The 18,611-nt window shown below is 42.4% G+C and overlaps 1 protein-coding gene across 6 annotated transcripts in view; it reads right to left on the bottom strand.

Annotated features, from left to right (window-relative positions):
- Positions 1–4,985: 4,985 nt before the first annotated feature.
- BBS4 (Bardet-Biedl syndrome 4) overlaps positions 4,986–18,611 on the bottom strand; it is a 54,018-nt gene continuing 40,392 nt past the window's right edge. For all 6 annotated transcript variants that reach the window (XM_055437360.2, XM_055437359.2, XM_088839969.1 and 3 more), the window contains 10 exons: positions 17,643–17,696; positions 15,537–15,664; positions 13,456–13,510; positions 12,476–12,544; positions 11,426–11,578; positions 11,159–11,330; positions 9,558–9,627; positions 9,088–9,229; positions 8,339–8,540; positions 4,986–7,810 (listed from right to left, as the gene is read on the bottom strand). In XM_055437360.2, coding sequence (XP_055293335.1) covers positions 7,701–7,810; positions 8,339–8,540; positions 9,088–9,229; positions 9,558–9,627; positions 11,159–11,330; positions 11,426–11,578; positions 12,476–12,544; positions 13,456–13,510; positions 15,537–15,664; positions 17,643–17,696 — 1,155 coding nt within the window. In that variant the 3' untranslated portion in view covers positions 4,986–7,700. The remainder of the gene's footprint in view (positions 7,811–8,338; positions 8,541–9,087; positions 9,230–9,557; positions 9,628–11,158; positions 11,331–11,425; positions 11,579–12,475; positions 12,545–13,455; positions 13,511–15,536; positions 15,665–17,642; positions 17,697–18,611) is intronic.

Raw genomic sequence — 18,611 nt, 5'->3', positions numbered from 1 at the left:
GGCAGTCAGCTTTCTTTATAGTCCAACTCTCACATCCATACATGACCACTGGAAAAACCACAGCCCTGACTAGACAGACTTTGTTGGCAAAGTAATGTCTCTGCTTTTTAACATGCTGTCTAGGTTGGTCATAGCTTTTCTTCCAAGAAGCAAGCATCTTTTAAATTCATGCCTGCAGTCACCATCTGCAGTGATTTAGGAGCCCAAAAAATTAAAAGTCTGTCACTGTTTCTGTCACTGTTTCCACTGTTTGCCCATCTATTTGTCATGAAGTGCTAGGACCAGATGCCATGACCTTAATTTTCTGAATGTTGAGTTTTAAGCCAACTTTTTCACTCTCCTCTTTCACTTTCATCAAGAGGCTCTTTAGTTCTTCACTTTCTGCCATAAGGGTGGTGTCATCTGCATATCTGAGGTTATTGATATTTCTCCCAGCAACCTTGATTCCAGCTTGTGCTTCTTCCAGCCCAGCGTTTCTCATGATGTACTCTGCATATATGTTAAATAATTAGGGTGACAACATACAGCCTTGACATACTCCTTTCCCGATTTGGAACTAGTTGTTTCATGTCCAGTTCCAACTGTTGCTTCCTGACCTGCATACAGATTTCTCAGGAGGCAGGTTGGGTAGTCTGGTATGCCCATCTCTTGAAGAATTTTCCAGTTTGTTGTGATCCATACAGTCAAAGGCTTTGGCATAGTCAGTAAAGCATATGTTTTTCTGGAACTCTCTTGCTTTTTCAATGATCCAGTGGATATTGGCAATTTGATCTCTGGTTCCTCTGCTTTCTAAATCCAGCTTGAACGTCTGGAAGTTCATGGTTTACATACTGTTGAAGCATGGCTTGGAGAATTTTGAGCATTACTTTACTGGCATATGAGATGATGCCATTGTGCAGTAGTTTGAGCATTCTTTGGCATTGCCTTTGAGATTGGAATGAAAACTGACCTACCTTTTCCAGTCCTGTGGCCACTGCTGAGTTTTCCAAATTTGCTGGCATTTTGAGTGCAGCACTTTCACAGCATCATTCAGGATTTGAAATAGCTCAACTGGAATTCCATACCCTCAACTAGCTTTATTCGTAGTGATGCTTTCTAAGGCCCACTTGACTTCACATTCCAGAATGTCTGGCTCTAGGTGAGTGATCACACCATTATGTTTATCTGGGTCGTGAAGCTCTTTTTTATATAGTTCTGTGCATTCTTGCCACCTCTTCTTAATCTCTTCTGCTTCTGTTAGGTCCGTACAATTTCTGTCCTTTATTGTGCCCATCTTTGCATGAAATGTTCCCTTGGTAGCTCTAATTTTCTTGAAGGCATCTCTGTCTTTCCCATTCTGTTGTTTTCCTCTATTTCTTTGCATTGATCACTGAGGAAGGCTTTCTTATCTCTCCTTGCTATTCTTTGGAACCTGCATTCAAATAGGTTTATCTTTCCTTTTCTCCTTTGGCTTTTGCTTCTCTTCTTTTCACAGCAAGATTGTAAGAAGGGTGAAATCGTGTTTGGAATCAAACCCCAAACCTGCCAGACCACTCAGGGAGCGCAAACCAACCTTGTGCACCAGGACTCAGAGAGCCCGCAGAGGCTGAGACAGAGCTGCGTGTAAGCGTCGCCTGCAGGGCATGGGGCAGCAGTGGACTGCCACAAGGGCAGGGGCTCTGGGTGCAGCAGGCCTGGGTGTGGCATGAGGTGGGGTTAATAGGCCATTAACCCCACCACAGAGCCGTCAGAACTTAGGACTGGGGAAACAGACTCTTGGAGGGCACAAATAGAACCTTGTGAGCACCAGGACCCAGGAGAAAGGAGCAGTGACCCCACAAGAGACTGACCCAGACTTGCCCGTGAGTGTCCAGGCATCTCTGGCAGAGGCGTGGGTCAGCGGTGGCCTGCTGCAGGACTCGGGGCACTGAGTGGAGCAGTCTGTGCGTGGGACCTTTTGAAGGAGGTTGCCATTATCTTCACTACCTCCACCATAGTTTGGCCCCAAAACTCACCAGTGGCCACAGGACTGGAAAAGGTCAGTCTTCATTCCAATCCCAAAGAAAGGCAATGCCAAAGAATGCTCAAACTACCACACGGTTGCACTCATCTCACACGCTAGTAAAGTCATGCTCAAAATTCTCCAAGCCAGGCTTCAGCAATATGTGAACCATGAACTCCCAGATGTTCAAGCAGGTTTTAGAAAAGGCAGAGGAACCAGACATCAAATTGCCAACATCCGCTGGATCATGGAGAAAGCAAGAGAATTCCAGAAAAACATCTATTTCTGCTTCATTGACTATGCCAAAGCCTTTGACTGTGGGGATCACAATAAACTGTGGAACATTCTGAAAGAGATGGGAATACCAGACCACCTGACCTGCCTCTTGAGAAACCTGTATGCAGGTCAGGAAGCAACAGTCAGAACTGTACATGGAACAACAGACTGGTTCCAAATAGGAAAAGGTGTACGTGAAGGCTGTATATTGTCACCTTGCTTATTTAACATATGCAGAGTACATCACGAGGAACGCTGGGCTGGAAGAAGCACAAGCTGGAATCAAGATTGCTGGGAGAAATGTCAATAACCTCAGATATGCAGATGACACCACCCTTATGGCAGAAAGTGAAGAGGAACTCAAAAGCCTCTTGATGAAAGTGAAAGAGGAGAGTGAAAAGGTTGGCTTGAAGCTCAACATTCAGAAAACAAAGATCATGGCATCTGGTCCCATCACTTCATGGGAAATAGATGGAAAAACAGTGGAAACAGTGTCAGACTTTATTTTTTGGGGCTCCAAAATCACTGCAGATGCTGATTGCAGCCATGAAATTAAAAGACGCTTACTCCTTGGAAGGAAAGTTATGACCGACCTAGATAGTATTTTAAAAAAGCAGAGACATTACTTTGCCAACCAAGGTCCGTCTAGTCAAGGCTATGGTTTTTCCCATGGTCATGTATGGATGTGAGAGTTGGACTGTGAAGAAAGCTGATCGCCGAAGAATTGATGCTTTTGAACTGTGGTGTTGGAGAAGACTCTTGAGAGTCCCTTGGACTGCAAGGAGATCCAACCAGTCCATTCTAAAGGAGATCAATCCTGGGTGTTCACTGAAAGGACTGATGCTAAAGCTGAAACTCCAATACTTTGGCCACCTCATGCGACGAGTTGACTCACTGGAAAAGACTCTGATGCTGGGAAAGGTTGGGGGCGGGAGGAGAAGGGGACGACCGAGAATGAGATGGCTGGATGGCATCACCGACTCTGTGGACATGAGTTTGAGTGAACTCCGGGAGTTGGTGATGGACAGGGAGGCCTGGCGTGCTGTGATTCACGGGGTCGCGGAGAATCGGACACGACTGAGCTGAGCACGACTGAACTGAAAAATAACAGGGAGGGAACACAGCCCCACCCATCAACAGAAAATTGGATCAAAGATTTACTGAGTATGGCCCCGCCCATCAGAACAACACCCACTTTGTCCTCAGTCAGTCTCTCCCATCAGGAAGCTTCCATTATATCCTTCTCCATCAGAGGGCAGACAGACTGAAAACCATAATCACAGAAAACTAACCAATCTGATCACATGGACCACAGCCTTGTCTAACTCAGGAAACGATGAGTTGATCACATGGACCACAGCCTTGTCTAACTCAGGAAACTATGAGCCATGCCATGTAGGGCCACGCAAGATAGACAGGTCATGGTGGAGAGTTCTGACAAAATGTGGTCCACTGGAGAAAGGAAACGACAAACCACTTCAGTATTCTTGCCATGAGAATCCCATGAACAGCATGAAAAGGAACTTCCATACAGTTCTCCATCGTGGCTCCAATTTGCATTCCCACAAAAGTGTAGAAGGGTTCCTTTTTCTCCACATCCTTACCAGTATTTATTTGTAGACTTTTTGACATTATACCATTGTGACTGGTGTGAGTTGACACCTCATTTTAGTTTTGATTTGCATTTCTCTTAATTAGTGATGTTGAGAATCTTTTCATGTGCCTTTTGGCCATCTGTTCATCTTCTTTGGAGAAATGTCTTTTTAGGTCTTCTGCCTATTTTTTCATTTTTTTTTTTTAATATCGAGCTGTTGGTATATTCTGGAAATTAATCCCTGTTGGTCGCATTGTCTGCAGATACTTTCTCCCATTCTTTGTCTTTATGGTTTCCTTTGCTGTGCAAAAGCCATTAAGTTTAATTAGGTCTCATTTATTTTTATTTCCATTACTTTAGAGATCCAAACAGGTCTTGCTGCAATTTACATCAGAGTGTTCTGCTTATGTTTTCCTCTAGAAATTTTATAGTATTCAGTCTTACATATAGGTCTTTAGTCCATTTTGAGTTTTACTTTTGTATAACCATGTTAGAGAAATGTTTTCATTCTTTCACATGTAGCTGTCTGGTTTTCTCAGCAGCATTTGAAGAGACTGCCGTCTACATTGTATATTCTTGCCTTCTTTGTTGATTGATTGATCTAGACTTCTGTTTTTGTGCCAGTACCATACAGTTTTCATTACCATAGCTGTATAAAGCTCCTCTCCTTCAGCATGGTTTTGAGACTATGTTGTATGTAGTTTGTTGCTTTTTATGGCTAAATAGTGTTGTGAACACAGTGTTTCCACTTGTGTGGACATTTTTTTCTCAGGTAAAAATCATTTTTACTTTTGAGTAAAAATTCTACTCCATTGGAGTAGAATTGCTGGGATGGATATATATCATGGGATGGGTACAGAACTTTCTCCAAAGTGGATGGACCATTTTACACTCCCACCAATGATGGATGACAATTCTGTTTGCCTCTTGTTCTTGCCTACATTTGGAGTTGTGTTTAATTTTAGCTATTTTGATGTGTACCTGATGTGTCCCTAGTGGTACTTCATTGTGGTTTTACTTTGCATTTCCCTGAAGACAGACAGTGGGCATGTTTTCACGTGCTTACTGGCCATTCATATATGGCCAGTATATATGGCCATATATCTTTGTGAGGTACCCAAATTTTTTGCCTACTTTTTCAGTTGGGTTGTGTATATTGTTGTTTGGGTTATTCTTGGATTGGCCATAACATCTTATAGGAAAACTCAAACTTTTTCACCAACCCAATAGTTTTCATCACTGAGTTGCAGGATATTTTTTTAAAATATTTTCTGGATATAAGTCCTTTGTCAGATGTATTTTGTGAATCTTTTAGAATATATTCTTAATCTGTAGATTTGTTTTCTTTATGGCGTAATGGGAAGTTCTCAATCCTGTCTTCTAAAAGTTTTTGTAAGATTGGATTTAATAGAATCTACTGGCAAAATCATCTGAGCCAGGAGTTTGCTTTAGTAGCTTTTGATTTATAGATTCAATTTCTTTGATAGGCCTTAAGGCTTTACATTTCATCTTGTTTCAGTTTTGATCTGTTGCATCCAAGTTGCCAGTTTCATTATCATAAAATTCCCTGTAACATTTCTTTCTCTTTTTCATGTCTTGTAGTCTCTTTATAATGCTATCCCTTCTTCCATTCTTGATATCGGTAATTTGTCTCTTTTTTTATCAGTTTAGCTAGGGATTTGTCAACTTTCTGCCATATGCATTTTTTTGTAAAACTTCTGGCTTTTTAGATTTTTCTTTAATAACTCCTGAAACATGGGGTTTATTTTGCTGTGTTTTTAGCTTAAGGTAGAAACCTTTATCAACGATTTCATTTGCTACGATATAAGCATTTACAGCTGTTAAGTTTCCTTATAAGCATAGTTCCTAGCTGAACCCTGCAAATTTTGTTTTTCATTATTTGGTTCAAACTATTTTCTAGTTTCTCTTTGATTTCTTCCTTATGAGTTATTCCAAGAATATGTTTAATTTCCAAATATGTTGTTTTCTGTAATAGATATCTTCCTTTTAACTTCTAATATAATTACACTGTGTATTGAGAACATATTCTGTAAATTTCAGTCTACTGACTTTATGGCCCAGCATTTAGTCTGTCTTGCTAAATGTACTGTGTGTACTTGCAAAGAATGTATTTTCTGTAGTTACTGCTTGTAGTGTTTATCAAATGCTAAAAGAAAAATTGCTAACATACGCAAGTATATGGATTTAATTCTGTCCATTTTTACTTAATATATTGTGAAGTAATGTTAGGTACATACATGTTTATGATTGTTTTTCTACTGAACTGACTTTTTATCATTATGAAATGCCCCTATTTCTGGTAATCCCCTGACTTTGAACTCTACTTTATCTGACATTATCATTAATAGTATGAGGTTTTTTTATCATTCTCTGCTTTTTAACTGTTTAGCCCAGTTACATTTTTAAGTCTAGTTACATTTTCTTGATGTGACTGGATTTATAGTTTGCTATTTTCTCTTTGTTCTGTTTTTTTCCCTCTTCACTACTGTCTTTTGAGCTATGCTTCTTTCAAATGGCTGCTCTAAGGACTGTAATATATAGTGTTAACTTTTTACAAACTATTTAGAATAGTTTTGTATCACATCATGTAAAATATAAAAATCTTTATAGTTATATATATTAAGCCTCATATATAATGTCATAATTTTTACTTGGGACAGTTATGTATTTTTTAAAAGTTAAACCAAGGAAGTATTTTATATTTACATACTGGTTACTATTTGACTGGTCCATTGTGAGCCACTCTACTATCAGACAATGGTGATTTTTTCCCTTAAGAACAAAATAATCATTGTAATCATACACTCCAGAATTCTTTGTTTTGTACTAACATTATTCAGTAAGAAGGGCACTTTCCCCATTGCTAGTTCTTTCCTGCCTCTACTCTGAGGCATCTAAAACCATGTCTGTATCTGTGATTGTGTATGTAGCCTCATTTTTCCAATTGTGATGACATGAGTAACAACAATACTAGAAATCAGAATAGTTCCTTTCTTAACAGAGAAACTAGAAATCCAGAAGCCCCAAGACTGGGCAGATACAAGGTTCTTCCAGAAACATTTTATTGTGATCCCTTATACATTAATAACAACTTTCCCCAAAGGGATGATATATAATCTTTATTCTGAAAAGAATATATAGATAATGTATTGCTAGCATCTGGTCAGTGGTAAAACCTTCTCAGTTAAGAAGCTCCTCCTTCCCCCCTCCCCCCAGTCCTTGGTGCAATCCAGCCCTTTCTCTCTCTTCATACTGACATAATCTGGCTCTGCACTCTGACCTCGTTCAAGAACAAGCTATAGGGACTTTTTCTGGATTCTTATGGGCAAGTGCAGCTGAGAATACTCAACAGACTGGGCCCCAATTTAAAGAGCTTTTTTTTAATCTTCTAAATTTCTACTATTAGAACTGGATTATAATTCAAGATTTGTGTTTGCCTTGGTGGCCAATATACCTACCACACAGCCCAAGGATCAGTTCAGCTAAGCCAAGGCTTTGTCTTGACAGCAGAGGTGTCTCAGACTTTTCTTCCACAAAGGGCTCAGTCAGCGGGAGGTAAGTCCTTTCCACAGCAAACAGCGTGCCCTGCTGGGTCTTGGCACCACATACAGAGCCAAAGCCTTGCTCTCGGTTCTTAAGAGAACTCATCTGGGCCATCTCCTCTTTCTGAGCTCATGGGGCAGAAGGGGCTGTGAAGTCTTCAGGCTCCTAGTGATCATCGTAACACGTTCTCGTACGTGCTGGCCTCCATGCTGCCTGTATCATGGGACCTTTGCTAATCTGGTAGGTCCTCGCCAAAACAAGCCCAGCTCCAGGGTCATCCTACACCTACTTTTCTCTGGTTTGTGCTGATGCTTCCGTGGGTTGTGCTTCCACAGTGGGCTCTGGCTCCAAAGGAAGGGATGGTGGCTTTGTGAGCTGGGATGTTCCTACAGCACCTAGTAACAAAACAAACAGTTTGAATTCTCAGTGTCCTGGTTCCAGAAGAAATCAAAAAGCAGTTATGATATTTCTTCTTGAAGCTTATTTTCTGGGATTAGTAGGACTGTGGCTTATCTGTGCAGCTGTGAAGGAAGACCATAACTGGATAAAGTTAGGTGTGTCTTCAGTGACCTTATAAAAGAAATCACTACCTGTGCCATGCAGACTTGTGATAAGGCAGTGAAAATTAAACTGAGACTACATAACAAAGGGTACCATAATGTATTTCTAAACCTGCATTTCATGAACACCCAGTGTCTTGACCATCCAACTACGCCTGCCAATAGCTGGGAACTTTTACACAAATGGCCTTAAGAAAACAACTGACGGTTTGGACACCCTTGGGCTTTTTTCCCCCTTCTAGGCAGCACTACACTGGACATGTTATGAGTCTGAAAAGCGCAAGCCTCACTCAAAGCTGTAATCTCTTTGCAGGCATACGTGGCTGTTCCCATGGGTCTCCAAAGCTGTGTGTAGCTTCCTACCTGAGGGGAGCTTCCTGTATGTGGCTGCTGAAGACATTGCCTGTCCTAGAGCTTGATTAGAGCCCAGAGGCTGCTGGAAACAGGTGGCTTTACTGGTTGAAGCAGGCTGGTGCTTTGATTTGGGATCTTTAACTGGTTTAGTCCAGACCAGTGCCTCCCCGACCTGTAGAGCAGCTCCCAGCTTCTGGGCTACCTCCACCATCTTGTGTCCATGCAGGAAGGAAAAAAAAAAAAAAAGTCACAGGTATGACAAGCAGAGACAAGCATCATCCTAGGCCTTTAGCAGGCAGGCGAGATTAGCTGACAGGGTCTGCTGTGCTACCTATTGAGGGAGGAAGTACTGACTGCAAAGAAATGGTTCTTAAACAGCAGAGAACACAATGCCTTGAGTGGATGGCATGGAAGTTCTTTAAAGGCTCTAAAAACCCACCAATTTAAGTTTGGTGCATTAATGGACTAAATTCCTACCTTTTCTATGTGAGGAGAAGTGGGAGGAAGCTACTAAGAGACACAGATCTCAACTCAAATGAGTTGTATCACCAATAATAGATACAACTCAGTAAGCTTGAATTTCCTCTTACTATTTTCTTTCAGGAAAGTTTTTTCTCAAGCTGTCCTTAATTGAAGAATTCATGCTGCTGGGAACATCAAAGCCAAAACAGGCATAAACATACATTATATCTGGATTATTTGGGCTTGATTCAAAAGTCTCCTGACAGCTTGCTTAATGTCCTGGATTTAAGACTTACCTCCGGATCAAATTCCAGAGAGCTACTACACTTGAGTAGGTTGACTTTCTTCTCCATCTCCTGATACTGGGCCAGGGCATCCCTCTTCTCGCCCTGGTTATACAGCAGCACAGCATAGTTCAGGTTTACTAAAGGGTTACACCTGCACAGACAGACAGGGACTCTATGGACCTGGGGCTTTGCAACAAATGGTCATTTAGAGATAGATCCTTATCATTATACAGAAACAAAACTAGTTTAATAGAGATCTCCATTCCACAGCAAGGTCTCTCAGAGCCAGTGCCAGGTCCTACTGAGCCATTGAGTGCTTGTGCTCAGGAACCACGTCCTTGTACACACAGACCTGCTGTGTGCAAAGGCATACGAAGAGCAAGCACCTGGGCTGACTCGGGCAACACCGGGGCCCTGGCGCCACCTCATGGCTTTGCAGAGTCTAACCCCCCAACACCATCCTCAGCAGGGCAGCTTACTTATCAAGGCGGACTGCTTCTTCATAGGCTCTCTTGGCATTCTCTGTATCCTCCAGATTGGTCAGAGCCACTGCAATAGAGAGAGTGAATACTACGGCTGAAGAGCCCAGCATGAAAACACAGGAACTGTTTCCAGCCTCCAGTTCATTCAGCCCCGACATGTAACTTACTGCACCCTCTCAGCTCCTAGCACCGCTGTCTACTCAGCCACTCAGCTTGAAGTCCTAATGTCATCTTCAACAGTCCCCTCTCCAGTTAATCCATTGCCAGGTTCCATGAATTCTTTTTAGTTTCTTTAGTGAAACTGCCCTGGCTTTAGTCGTGTCAGACATTCTATTTTGTTTCCTAGGGACACTGTCCACTTGCCTTCATCTACTTGCCACAGTGCTGCCAGGATCTCGCTAACAGATCTGACCGCGTCACTGTCCTACTCAAGAGTCCTCACTGTTTTAGCAACAGAACACTCTCCCTTTTTTAATCAGTATTTTCTGGAAGCTTGATCTATAAACCAGACAACAACAGAGCTGCTCTGGAAGTCCTGCCCACTCCACTTGCCCCACAACCATTCATCTACTTCCTCCAGACACTAGAGGAGATCCAGGAATACAGATGGGAAACAGAACCTCTCAGATCAAGTATAGTCCCTGTGCTGCACTCACAGCCCTCCATACTGACCCAGACCACCTCTCCTGACTTACCTCCCACTAGGCTCTATCTACCACACTATTGCCACTACCTGCCGGGTGCAGCCTGCAGCTTCACGGCTGCATGCCTTTCCTCAGGGGCTTCTCAGCCATTCTGTGCCATTGAACTGCAGTTTATCTTTCAATACTCAGTGTGAAGACCATCTCTACTCTGTTACAGAATTGCTGCTTATGCCCTACAGTACAGTTATTTGCTTACAATGCTGTATCCCTTTATGACTGGGCTATCTTTGTATTGAGACAGCCCCCAAATAACCACCACTCTATTCACTTATATAGAACCCCTCAGTAATGACAAAAAAATAAACACCTGAAGACTGTCAGTAATAACATGGAAACTGCTCTTAAACATATACTAAATTTACTATAAGGAGAAATATCCCCAGAAAGAATAGTCAGTATTTTTATATTGCACTAACAATAATAAAAGACTAATTATATAATGACAGCAAAACCAAGTTACCATTCACTGATTATCTAATCATGTAATCCTCTCATCAACCCTATGAGATACAGCTATTAATAGTAAGTACTAGAAGCAGGATCTTAACACCTGGTGATACCTAAAGCCTACGATCTTAACACTTGATAACTAAGAACACGGGTTGGACTCAATATATGAACTATCAAGCCAAGGGAATACCACTGTTAAAAGAAGAACTATATGAACCTTATTTAACCTGCTGGCCTCTAAGTTAAATTCCCCTAAGTGAGGCAGCCAGGTGCTTTGTCATCTGTTTCGTATTTCTTCAGACTCTAGGACAGTCATCCAGATACCTATGGGATCTGCAAGGGAATGGCTTCTGTGGGATATTTAACTACTGGCCTGCCATGATTCTAATTCGGTTTTCCCTCATTACAGACTGCAGAGGGCTGCTCCACATAAATGTCTCTTACCAGCCAAGAGCATGTAGAGCTCCCCCATCTTCGGCTGGAAGTTGATGGCTGCGCTGAGGAAATGGAAAGCGGATGCATACTGCTGCATAGTCAAGTGGACAAGGCCCAAATTATAGAGAATCTTCCAGTCTAAAGGTGCCAGGTAGTTGGCTCTTTTCAGACAGCTGATGGCCTGGAGGAGTGAGGGGATACTCGGTGAGGGTTTGGGGCAAGCTCAGCAGACCCAGTAACTATGAACACAAACCAGGAAAAGGAGGAGACACTCACTGCCACATATTTCTTCTTGCCAAAGAAGCACATTCCGATGTTATTCCAGAGTGGAGGGCTTTCTAGAACAGCACATGCTATAATTTTGTATTTGGTGAGGGCAACATCAAAGTCCCCGTGGGTCTGCATCATGCTGCTTGCTGCCAAGATGGCCTGAAAACATGGAAAGTTTGTAATTTAGTCATTCCCAAAAGGCTGTTGGAGTGAAGTAGCCTTCCTGAACCTAGATACTCAGTAGGCCCATCAACACTGGTGGGACTGAAAAGCATCTTCCAGGGACCTATACACCCACAGCTGCTGGAACAAACGCGCAAGAGGAACACTCTCACGCCCCACATGGTGCCATAATAAAGAAGTCTCTGACTTTACCTAGCTCTTTTGTATTCTACTTGTAGCCAGGGAAGTCTCTACCTTAGAGTATCAGGGCCCTTTAAGTAAAAACCACCTTTAACCCTGCAGCCCCTGCTTGGTACACACCAAGTGCTCTAGACGACTCAAGTGCACCTGTCGTTGGCCTCTAAAGATGCAGTTCCTTCTGCCACAGGGCAGATGGTGAGTCAGCTTTAGACCTCCTCAGTCCAGCTTTCCACGTCTCTCAGTCAGGCTAATATGATTTCCAAGAAAGGACTGAGTCTGTACCCTTAACAACAAGCCTGTTTTGCTGCAGCTCCCTCAATGACTCATCCACATGATGATCTTCTCATCCCCAAAGTCATAACTGGACAAGAGTTGTAGTCTCAGCTTGAAGGTCATTTCAGCATGTGGAGGCTTTGCTAATTTCCTAAGTAACACATACAATTTCACCACCACTGCAGTTCTGCTGTCTGTGTAAGTTACAGGCCCATTATGACAAATGTGCTCTTTTGAAAGATAAGCAGCACAGCACTGACAATTTACAATATTTTCAAATAAGAGCCACATTTACTTAATACTTTTCTAAGAAAAAAGTACTTTCTTGGATATTTGAAATGCATTCTAGGGCCAGATCACCTCTAGGAGCAATGGGACCACCTGTGTGTGAAGGCTCTGGGGTTTGACAGCCAGCAATACCTTGTAGTTGGTAGGGTCGTAAGTCAGTGTGTTTCCAAGATGCTCAAATGCCTTCTGGTAAATGCCGAGCTTGGAAAAAAGCAAACCAGAGAATTACATTGGGGGAGAAGGTGTTAGGGAAATTGGCCAACCACACCCTAAACAGATACACCCTGACTTTTCTGGGTTCTTCTGACAAAAGCTATAGATACCAAATTTTTAAAAAAGAAAACGCTAAGGGCCCCACATTTCTTTTCCCTCCTACTTCATTGATTTGTCGCCTAATAAGGTCAAAGTAGCTATCTGCCAGGAACTGTCTCTGCCACACTGGTGCTGTCACACACTGAGGACTCTTGGCAGGAAACAGGCTGGTGAGCCTCCTCTCCCCTAGGGCCAACCTCCCAAGCCAAAGCCCAGGGAGGCCCAAGGTTAAGCTCCTTAGAGAAAAACAAACAAGAACACCACAGAGGCAGAGCTGGAGGCAGGATTTTTATTCTAGACAATGCTTTGCCTTCTCTAACCCTAACCTGGCTGGGAAGAAGGAACAACAGAAACGGCCTTTGCCCAAGCCCTAATGCCACCACAGCACTTCCACCACAAAATGCCAGTCTCCCTGACCACAAGTTGTTTCTCATACACGTTCTTTCTTTGGTTGGGTAAGACTAGGCTTAAACAGGTATATTTGCTTCTGATTTGCATGCTGAAAATTAAGTTCATTCCTTTAGCAGACAAAGGGTATCAAGTGCAGAGTAAAGTTTATGTGCTGCTTATGACCTTTAGTAAATTGTGTTAAAGTAAAAATGCAGGAAAACCACAACAGACAAACCCAGAAGTGTTTTTTTCTTTTTTTGGCTGTGTGGCTTACAGGATCTTTGTTCCCTGACCAGGGATTGAACCTGTGTCCCCTTGCAGTAAAAGCATGGAATCCTAACCAATGGACCACCAGGGAAGTCCCCAAAGCACTTCTAACATCAGTGCGTGGATAAGGAAAGTCCTCTTACCTGCAGGTAGAGTAGCCCTAAAGCTGTAAGCAGCTCTGTATTTTCTGGTGAGAACCTGCAACACAAGAGACGCCCAGAGGGAAGCAGATGCGCATGAGTGATGCCTACACGCTCAGTGACCGCACCTCCCTCAGTGACCGCACCTCCCGTGCCCCTGAGAACTCTCCAAGGGATCTGGGAATTTCCTCCAGGAGTATGTCAACACGCTATCGGGAGGGCTGCTCAACAAGACAGAAATGGGACTCAGAATCTAGACTCCTTTCTCAAGACCTTTTCTTACAGCCAAAGTCCTCAGAACCTATGGAATATTTTGTGCCACTGTCTTAATTACACTAATAGAATTCAAGAATAATGCTCTATAAACCAAGTTGGTCTAGAACACACACGATTTTAGCTACTTCCCTCTTGTGAGATTTTTTGTTGTTGTTCTCACTGCACTCACAATGCCAGTCAGCATAATTATTTCCTGGGTAATTTAGGATCCCAAGGCCCCTGATGCTCTGCTGTCCACATTAAACAAAAAGTCACACTAAACAGCCAAACTAAAGAAGACAGACACATACCAGCTCTAGGAAAGAATTGGCCATTGGCTTTGTGGAGTAAACACTGGCTTAAGTAAAAGATTGTCTGCCTTTCCAGTCCCTCACTGGCATCTGTCTTTGTCACAAAACAAAAGCAACTCTGAGCTGAGATGATCTGACTACAGGATCATTAGACAGTTTCAACAGTGAAAATGGCAAAAGGTGAAGAACATCTCCTGAGTCTAAGGAATGAGGTAGGGTGCAGATTACCTCTGGGGAGACCAGAGTCACAGGGGCAAAGCCCCCACCCAGGGAGGCCTGAGCTGGCCAGACAGAGCTTACTCAGTTAACCAAGTATTGTTGCTGTTCACTTTCTGCCATAAATTCCCATTCTGATCACCTTCCTCTCCCCAACCAAGTAGGTAATTTCCATGATTCTAGTGGCATCCTTCCCCCCACCAAAACATGACTACTCTCTCTGAAGCTGTGGGCCATAAACAATGATTTCTGTCATCTCAGTAAGGCTCCAAATGCTCAGCTGTCCTCCAAATTCTCACTTGAGGATTTCAGTGACTTAAATCGTTAGCCAGACACAGAAAGAATGTGTGAGCTAATGTAATTAATGTGAGCTAAGCTCAAAGAAACGGTAACCCACTCCAGTATTCTTGCCTGGAGAATCCCGTGGACAGAGAAGCCTTGTGGGCTACAGTCCACAGGGTCGCAAAGAGTCGGACACGACTGAGCGACTGAACCGAACCGAACCGAAGCTCAAAGAGCCAATTTCTTGAATGCAGGGGTCAGGGGTCAAGGCTTCCACTCAGCACCACAAAGATTCAACATATGGCTACATGGGCTCCTACCTACTCGTCCCTGTAAACATAGCCTCTTGATGACAGAGGTCTTTCTTGCAGCCTAACAAACAAAAGGATTTTTTATGTCTTTTTAGATATAAAATATGAAAAAAATTCCAGAAGCAGCGTTGTGACTAATGTAACTGGAAAAGTTACTATCATGGTAGAAGACAAGAGTAATTAACAACAGAAATCTAAATTTAGTCCAAAGTCTTACTATTAGGAATAATAGACTTTGTGGCCTTGAACCACAGATGACGCATTCTATCAAGTGACCAAATAAATGAGACAAAGGCATTTTGTTACAGCTGTCCCACTTAAACCAGACAAGATCTAGGCAGAAAAGATAAGATTCCCTAGAAAGGAGAAACAGAATATCACACTGGGAATATCAGTCAGTTCCATTATCAACAGGGGTTAGGCAACAACCTATAGAATGATGGCTTAACATGGGAGGAACCTGGATCCCTGACTGACCTTGTGGGGCAGAGAGCTGCCCAGGACCAGCCACACTGACAGGTGAGAAAGAAACATAAGTCGTCCTTATTTAAGGCACTGGGAGCTCTAAACTTCAGCTTAACATTTACTCTAACTCAGAACTCACACAATGTGTAACCAGTCACACATGTCCTCTCTCAGGCATAGGAGATCATGTCTGCTCCCATTTTTGTTTAGTTTCTCGTTGCTCTAAAGGAACCAACACACTTACTCCACTGCTTTCTTGTAGATTTCAATGGCCTTGTCCAAGTCTCCCTTCAGCAAGAAGATCTTGCCCAGCATTATGTAAGTCAAATCATTTCTGTTAAGATGTAGGGCATTGTGCAACTGGTCTTGTGCCTAACAAGAGTGACAGAGTAAAGAGAACCAAATCACCACCAGGAAAGGACAATGACTCTGTACGGCTGATGTAAAGAAAGAGCTCCTGCTGTACTCAAGTAGGAACATCACATTTCAGCAAATGTCCCACTGCCCAAAAAACTAAAACATACCCAAACTGTGCTCTCATAGGACAGCTGGAAACATGAAATGTCTCCCTCTAGTGCCACCTGGGGGGCTTTTACAAGAGGATTAACCTTTCTGAGTGTTTTCTGCTTTTTGATATCCATTCCCATGACTCATATCCATATGTCAAGAGGGATATCATGGTACATAGAGTACTGCCCCAAACTTGACCCCGGCTGCACCGCTGGCCAACTGCACACCCTTCTCCAGGGGGACCTCACTTTCCTCGCCAATAACTGGATAAATGAATGAATGTTCATTTATCACTCAGGAGATATCATCCAGGTACTAGTATACCAAAGCTAACAGGAAACTCCTTGCTCTGCTAGAGCTTATCTTGTAGATGATGATAAAGGCGGTTTAGTCCTTCACTGATTCAACAAGTATTTATATAAATGCCAGCTACTGTACTTGCTTAGCCTGTTAGCTTTACAGTAAAATCTAAATATAATTCTCCTCCTCCTCAGTTCAGGTCTGACCAAAAACCAAGTCCAGCTCTCTCTTGGCTCAGAATAATCCCATGAATAGATATGTACTTAGGAGAAGGCAATGGCACCCCACTCCAGTACTCTTGCCTGGAAAATCCCATGGATGGAGGAGCCTGGTAGGCTGCAGTCCGTGGGGTCATTAGGAGTCAGACAAAACTGAGCGACTTCACTTTCACTTTTCACTTTCATGCACTGGAGAAGGAAATGGCAACCCACTCCAGTATTCTTGCCTGGAGAATCCCAGGGACGGGGGAGCCTGGTGGGCTGCCATCTATGGGGTCGCACAGAGGCGGACATGACTGAAGCGACTTAGCAGCAGCAGCAGATAAGTACTTGCTTAAAATTTCTCTGAAGGGAAAAAGCTCCTAACCAAGTATATAACACTGAAAAGCCATCTGCCCAGAAAACCTAATCGACTAAATATGTATTTTATTTGCACAGGTACAGGTATTATTTATTTTTATATATTTCAGAAGAGGAAAAGTTATTCTCCCACCTCAACTGCAGTTATTTTTAAGAACCCTGAGGGATTGATTAGATTGCTTCAGTTTACAAACTGGTACATATTAAACATTATCAAATGAGTATCAACTAATTCAGGTTCTCAGTCCTGTCAGTACTGGAGAAAAGAAAATAAAACTTCAGTCACTAAGTGGGAGAATTATGAAGGAAGCTAATCAACCCCACTGCCATTAACTTTAGAGTCCTCAATAATCTGGTCTACCCCTCAGTTAAGATATATACATTTTTTCCCTTTATCTGAGTACCAGAATAAGCTCAAAAGTTTTATCTGATCATAGGAGTCTTGGGCACTACAGCCTAATCACAATGAAATATAAAAATCTCACATGGAAAATAAACTTAAAAACTGAACTCTCACATCAAACTACTTAAGATTAAAAATTCATTTCCAATGACCTGAAAACTGAAATGGAAGATAGCTCACTTGGCCATAATTACACTTTTAAGACTACAGATCCACTTTTTTATATTTAAATTTTATTGAACATTTGTGTTTCTGTTCTGGAAAATTAAACTAAGGTGTGGAAAATAAGAGAGGAAGAAAGGAATGAGATTGCCATTTCCTCTGTTTCTAGAATTTGTCACTTATTAAAAGCAGGGGAAAAAAAAAACAGATTAGTAGTGACAAATGAGAATAAAAATGGGGGTAAATGTATATGGAACTTTCATTTTTTACTTCAAAATGTCTCTGCAAACAGTAGGAATAATACAAAATGATCCATGGGACCTGTGTAAAAAGTGTACCCTCAGTGAAATCCCCAGACAGCTGCTCACCCACCACCACCACCATTTCTACAGATTACCTTGTCAAACTGTTTCAGATACATGTAGCAAACTCCTAGGTTATGACAGATTTCCTACACACAAAAGAAAGGAAAACAAGTGTAAATTCCACAGTAATTATTAGTGTGAACATGCATCTAGAGATTATTGCTGTTTGACAAAATTTAAGCTTGAAAATACGCACTATGGTGAGTTTTTTACTTGAATCTTATTCAAAGTATAAGAGATAAAAGCAGAATAAACCGGTGATCTTCCTAGGCCTATGCAGTACCTTTGGGTGCATACCCAGCCCATTCCTATACCTTTTTTTCTCTTAGAGCTGCTCACAGAACAAACCCTTTGTGCCCTCTTCTCAGAAGAAACTACCACAGTCCCTTCTCCAGCTCTAAGGAGGAGTGTGGGTGTGGGTGTCAGACTTCTTTTCATAGGAATCTAGGAATTCAGTTACTAGGTAATATGAACTTGGAGGCTGACAGTGCCATCTGGAGGCTACTACAATGGAATACAGATACGGGAAAAGTGAAAGTGTGAGTCGCTCAGTCGTATATGACTCTTTGTGACCCCACAGACTGTAGCCCACCAGGCTCCTCTGTGCAGGGGATTTTCCAGGCAAGAATACTAGAGTAGGTAGCCATTCCCTTCTCCAGGGGAACTTCCCTACCCAAGGATCAAATCCAGGTTTCCTGCAATATCCTGTGCTGCAGGCTCCTGCAGACTGGCTCCAATTACAGATATGTAATTGGATATGTAATTGGGGCTTATCTACAGAAGAATGCAGCACAGGTCAGCAAACTATGACCCATGGGACAAATCCACCCTCTGCCCCTTTTTATAAATAAAGTTGTATAGAACACAGCCACAACCACTTGTTATGTATCCTCTATGGTTCTTTCATAGAACTTCAGAGTTCAGTAATTGCAACAAAGACTGTATAAAGCTGCAAAGCTTAAAATATATACTAAACTGACCTTTACCAAAAAAAAAAAAAA

Source organism: Moschus berezovskii, chromosome 9 (genome assembly GCF_049115385.1).
Source record: "Moschus berezovskii isolate FMDL1 chromosome 9, NW_MosBer_1.0, whole genome shotgun sequence".
In the NCBI taxonomy this organism is placed as follows: Eukaryota; Metazoa; Chordata; class Mammalia; order Artiodactyla; family Moschidae; genus Moschus; species Moschus berezovskii.
This window is presented reverse-complemented; position numbering and strand designations above follow the sequence as displayed.